The sequence below is a fragment of the Gambusia affinis genome, linkage group LG11 (assembly GCF_019740435.1).
Source record: "Gambusia affinis linkage group LG11, SWU_Gaff_1.0, whole genome shotgun sequence".
Classification (NCBI taxonomy): domain Eukaryota; kingdom Metazoa; phylum Chordata; class Actinopteri; order Cyprinodontiformes; family Poeciliidae; genus Gambusia; species Gambusia affinis.
The window spans coordinates 12,995,913-13,001,812 of NC_057878.1; the positions used below are offsets into that span (position 1 = coordinate 12,995,913).

The window sequence follows — 5,900 nt, forward strand, 5'->3', positions numbered from 1 at the left end:
TTCTGACCTACAAGTATATGTTATTGTGGTTTCTTGCACAGTTTTTTTCTCTCTCTCTCTGCAGGTCTAGAGGCAGACTTAAGTTCTCTCTATGTTTCGTTCTCTTCTCCTTTCTCCTTCCCTTTAAGCATTTTCTCCACCCTCTTTCTCTCCTTTTTTCATTTCTGTGTACATTATATTTGAAATAAAGCCCCCTGTGTAATCCTTTGATGAAAAAGTAAGACGTGGTAAAATTACCTCAACCTGTTCCTCTTTACAGTTCATTTTTCAAATGGAAATCTTATTGCTATGAACTTTAACTTACCACAATTTTCTATGTTGAGAACCACAAAATGCTACAAAGATCTTTAATGGAAACCTGATGTGTATTGCAAACATTTAATGGGTGACTTGACTCAAGCCCCTGCAACACACACAAGTTTCCTTTTCCTGTTCTGACATTTTCTGTGACAATCTGTGTGGGCAATGAGTAAATGAGAAATATACTGAATAGAAGCTGTTACTATAAAGGACATACACTGTTTCTAGTATCTGTCGTTTAACCCATATCACAGCACTAGATCTTTACTAGAAAATTATTGTGCACAATAAAGTTATTACAAGATTACAAAAGACATACTGGGGATTGAAACTGACCTTTACATTTTATCTTCTGGTTCTCCTTCGTGGTTACACATTTTTAAATCACTGAAAATACAGCTGGGAGAATCTCAGCACTCATCAAATTCAGCAGTCACTGCCAGAATTACATCACTTGTAGGTTAGTAATTTTCAAAATCATTCCTTTAATTTTAACAGGTTTGGTTCACATTTAGACTGGGAAAAATTTGCAAATTGAAGTCTTGAAAACCTCACATCTCCAGAATTAATCAGCTTTTATTGATCATAAAATGGCAACATCTCAGCATCCAGCCTTCATCTGGTTGTGAGGAGGCAGTGGTTTGTTCAGGTGGATGCACACAGTCAGACCAAACTCTTCACTGGCATGTTTCTCATGGACATCAGGCTTCAACTGGAAAGTCTTCTCATCAAAACAGTCCAAGGGAGTGAAGGACAGGGGCTTCTCCTCCAGCAGGCCTTGCAGTCGTGTGCGCCAGCTCTCCAGCATGTTCTGACGATCTTCAGCAGCAGCAAGAGCCGGAGCCCAGAAGATCTGAGGGGCCAGAACCTGGAAGCCACAGTAGTGCAGGATGCCATTCTGCAGAGAAAGACTTTGTTATGTTTCCACTACGTTGAAGTGGAGCCAGTAAAGACACTACATTACCTGTAGTGGCCACAGTGTGACGTTCATGTCTCCATTAATACCAGTTGGACTGAACATGGATTCTAGAGACCCAGTGGTTAAGGACAGCATGGCTTTCTTGTCCTAGAAGGAAACAGGTTGAACACAGCATGTTTGGATTTCTGCAAACCAGTCATTGAATTCTTACCTTGAAGGTTTCCAGGCCGTAGGGTTTCTCTTGTGAAAAGGCAAAGCCATTGGTGAGCACCCGATCAAGCCATATCATAGATACGATCGTGGACTGCAGTAATGTCTATCCATAAGTGCTGGGAAGAAACAAGAGGATCATTAACATCATCAGTTCTGTCAGAGCAGCTTTTCAGTGATGTTAGTCTAGATACATGTTAATGTTGATTAAAAAAAAAGTTTACAATTTTCAGGTGTATATTTTAAAAAATGCCCTGGGAACACCTAAAGCTCAAGAAAATACCAAGGAAAATAAACAGTGGAATATTTTATCTTTGGATTTGTAGATCCTTTCAGAGCAGCCAACAAGATATTCCTTATAATGTTCTGCATGCATACTTTAATCTCAGTCAAGATGTCTATTATTGCTTTGTATGGGTGACGGCAGATTTTGTTGTGAGGAGAACAAGACCAGTCGGCAAAGTAAGCATCTAGGAAGAATACTGTCAATCCAGACAATCATCTGTTGTCTGGATAGACAAACCATTGCCTGGTTGTAGGGAATCTGGTGCCTATTTTCAGTCAAAGGTGGCAATTGCAGACTGAAACCAGGGGAAACTTTTAATATGAACTGTGATAAAAAGTCAATAAAGTTAAACATACTGGATCTAAAAGTGATTTATCTGGACAAATAACTTTACATTTGTGGTGGGATGGTGTTCCACCCTCCCAACTATACACACCAGGTGTAGCAATTGATTGGTGGGCGGGGCAGATAGCTTTAAAGCTAAGCTGTCTGCTGCGAGGTGCGTGTGCCTTGTTTCCTTTACTGTCTGTCGGCTGCCCAAGTGACTGGTGTGCTCGATCCACTCATCCAGAATAGTAAGTGCCATTTTTGCCATCTGGGCTGGGATTGTTGTCGGGTTCTGGTGCAATACCTGCCGTGCGTTTCTGCAGCGTTGCACGGCTGGCGTTGGTGGCTGCAGTTGGAGGTTGGTGCGGCAAGCTTCAGTCTTGGCTGGGTCTGTAGCTACACCTTTATCTGAGATAAGGTGCCCCAAGTATTTAACCTGTCGCTTGAAAAATGAACACTTTTCAAGCTTTACCTTCAGACCTTCTCTCTGGAGCCGAGCAAGAACCGTTTCCAGACGCTCAATGTGCTGGGAGACTGAACCTGAAAACACAATGATGTCATCCAAATACAAAAGAAGAGACTGGCACTGCTGGTCCCCAAACATCCTCTGCATAAGACGCTGAAAGGTACTAGGTGCATTACAAAGCCCGAAGGGCATACGGTTCCACTCAAAGAGTCCAAATGGCGTACAAAAAGCAGTTTTTGACTTATCCTGTTCTGATACAGGAACCTGATTGTACCCACTGGCTAGATCTAGGGTGGAAAACCACTGGGCCCCAGAAAGATGGTCCAGGCTTTCCTCAATGCGAGGCAATGGGAAAGCATCTTTTCTCGTCTTGCTGTTAAGCTGACGGTAATCCACACACATACGCAGGCTGCCGTCTTTCTTCCTAACAAGAACGATGGGAGAGGCATAAGGACTGCTGCTTTCCCTTATTACCTGGTTCTGTAGGAGCTGGTTGATGTGTGACTTGGCAGCCTCGTACTCTGAGGGAGGGATACGTCGGTACCTCTGCCGGACCGGGACCTCATCCAACAGGGGAATGTCATGGGAAACCAGATTAGTACACCCCAAGTCACCTTCATGGGCGGAAAAGTACTTCTGTAGAAGCGACTGGACCTGCCTTTGTTCAGTTTCTGTCAATGCAGACAAATCAACAGACTCAAGCAAACTCTGTTCTGGACCAAAAGCAACCCGAGAAGAAACTGTAGCACAGGGCCTTATTTCTGTCACATCACGGGGCAGGCTAACCACGTCAGTTCGACTCAACAAACCAAGGTGAGTTCGGGGATAGAGTACAACATCAGTAGTTCCAAAATTCAGGACAGGAACATAAGCAGTACCGTGCACAGCCTGAATAAGACATGGAGAGGCTAATAAGCCAGCTGGTAAGCCGGACTCTGGAGGCTCAAACAATAAAACCTGACCAGGAAGTTGTTCAGGGCAGGTTGCAGCTACAAATTTCATAACTCCACCAGTTATCCTCACTGGTCGAGGGCCCCGGACCCTAACAGCACCAGTCAACTGTGCTGGGGACTTAGCTGCTGCTTGATGACACTGCTGCAGAGCCTCCACAACTGGACCAGGAGACTGTGTTACTGAAGGTAAATCAAAGAAAGAGCCTCCATGTGCCCCAAAAAGTTCTTGGTAGACACGATTAATTATGTTCATTCCCAAAATGCCAGGAACAGAAGAACCAACATTAGTGGGGTCCTTCACAACCAGAATTCCACAATGAGGAAGCACTTTGTCACACAGAGTGACATCCAACTCTAAATAGCCAATGTATGGGATGGAAAGACCATTGGCTGCCCGAAGCTGCAGCCAGTGACATGCCCCAATGATGCAAAATGTTCCTGAAAACAGCTCTCTGTGATTGTCGACACCATGGAACCTGTATCTACTAAACAAGTAACAGAGACACCACTCATGACGACATCAATGACTGGGCAGGATGCCAACAATTTTGACGCGGCTGCTGTTTGTGAGCCTGCTATTCCCCCACCTGAGTTGTGGCTCAACAGCTCAGTGGGTGCTAGTTTTCCGCCTGGTTAACATTAGCTGGCCTTGCCACAGAGTTAACCCTGGCACGAACCCGCTCACCATCACACTCTCTGGCAAAGTGACCCGGCTGTTGGCACCTGTGGCAGACCACAGAACCTGGACGAGGATGCCGCACCTGTGGTAAAGAAGTCTGCAGAGAAGAAATACACTGGGTGAGTTGATTAATCTGTTCTTGTTGCTGTTTTAGAAGGTCCCTTAACTCACTAAACTCAGAGCAGGCAGCAGTAGGTGGAGTTAGCCGAGAGCTGCCATACACCCTGTACTGCAGCCCATATGTAGAAGGGAGAGAATGACTACGCTCCCTAGCGCCACCTGGAAACCTTTGCCTCTCCCACCGAATTGCCTCCCCACGCAAGGTGGCAGTGGGATGACCCCGAACATACTGCTTAAGTTCCCGGCGGAGAGCAAGAAATATAAAGGATTTAAAGTTAAAGGAGGGGGCTAAATCTGTCCTGTTCGGCAACTACAGATAGTTTCTTACTGCTTGTGCTTTCCAATACAGAGTTATCCACCTAATGTGTGCTCTGGTAAGGGAACAAATGCTTGTTTAACTCTGTGACAACACTGTTTGTTTATATCTTTGTATGTCAGCAATTTTATCAAATTATCAAGGAATGAAATGAATAGTTTTTCTTGTGTATAATGGATTCTATAAAACTAGTAACCAAAACCAGAAGTCAGTGAAAGAGAACAAAATGTGACCAAACGCTCATCATGAGCACAACTTGTGTGGTCTGTTGCTTAACAAGGCTGCCTTTTTTCAAGCATGCTGATCTTTGAGTGAATCAAATAATTTTTTTCCCCTTCCTTCACTCTTATTTAGTTACATAAGATGATTTTGTGGGGTTTTTGCCGTGTGAGACGTCACATGTATCGATGCTCAAAAACTTCCACACTACTCCACACTATGTGCACACAGAGTGCTTTACATTCTCACTGGTAAGCATTTGAGGAACTAAATGAAAACAACAAAGTCTTACACCACAACACTTGGCGAAGCCATTTAAATGGCTTCACCTTTCACATAACTTACACCTACAAACCTATGCAGAAATGCATACCCCACATCATGATTTACTTCACGTTGCTTCACCAGGTACCACAGTTTACCATTTCTCACAGGAAGTCTAACAATAATCTGTCTGGCAGAAAGGCATTAGAGAAGAAACTCGGATCTTGTAAAGAAATTTACTAATTTAGGTATTAGGAACTGAAACAGTCACAGTTTTTAAAGTCTCACCTCTAGGATACAAAATGCAACAGAAGTGCAGGTTTTCAAAGTTATCTAAAAGAAAAAGCTAAGTTGGACAAGAAAACAAGCACTGCTAAATCATTTGAATCAGGTTCTTAAAATCTCTATCATCACCTGGTTATAGTGGTTGTAACGTGGTGCAATAAAATTCAAATTAGACCAAGCAGCTCTGATGTCTCCCACAGGTTTTTGAGCCTAGACTCTATGTGTTTACTGTGCATGTGGATTTTATTTTTATGCCTAAAAATAATCTTTCTGAACAATTAACTCCAGTTTTGTCTAGCAAAAAAAAAATCTAAAGGATTCTGAATTTAAGAACTGTGCACATGACTCAAGCATGACTTTACCTCAACCCTAACAAGGTTATACGTGCAGCTTTGACTTAAGTTCAGCCAAACAGCAACTAACCACTTCCTTTCTTGAGAACCTCCTCCTCAACAACATTTAAGGCAGACAGTAATGTTCCAGCTAGTCTGTCACTGTCTGATGGGTCATCATGTTCAGCGTGAAGCAAGCTGCTCTGCTCTTCATTCAGCTGTTA

The 5,900-nt window shown here is 43.3% G+C and overlaps 1 protein-coding gene across 1 annotated transcript; it reads right to left on the reverse strand.

The window, feature by feature from the left end:
• Nucleotides 1-856: 856 nt before the first annotated feature.
• LOC122839434 (NAD(P)H dehydrogenase [quinone] 1-like) lies at nt 857-1,543 on the reverse strand. Its single transcript, XM_044130987.1, has 3 exons — nt 1,431-1,543; nt 1,265-1,366; nt 857-1,198 (listed from the first exon to the last, which is right to left on the reverse strand). The coding sequence occupies exons 1-3, from the start codon at nt 1,506-1,508 to the stop codon at nt 902-904; spliced, it is 477 nt and encodes a 158-aa protein (XP_043986922.1). The 5' UTR covers nt 1,509-1,543; the 3' UTR covers nt 857-901.
• Nucleotides 1,544-5,900: the final 4,357 nt, after the last annotated feature.

Excerpts from the sequence above, each read along its gene's own strand:
- LOC122839434 (XM_044130987.1), bottom strand. The coding sequence starts at position 1,508 with ATGATATGGCTTGATCGGGTGCTCACCAATGGCTTTGCCTTTTCACAA. Across the intron at positions 1,367-1,430 it reads ACGGCCTGGAAACCTTCAAG|GACAAGAAAGCCATGCTGTC; the intron begins GTAAGAATTCAA and ends GTTTCCTTCTAG. Across the intron at positions 1,199-1,264 it reads TCACACTGTGGCCACTACAG|AATGGCATCCTGCACTACTG; the intron begins GTAATGTAGTGT and ends CTTTCTCTGCAG.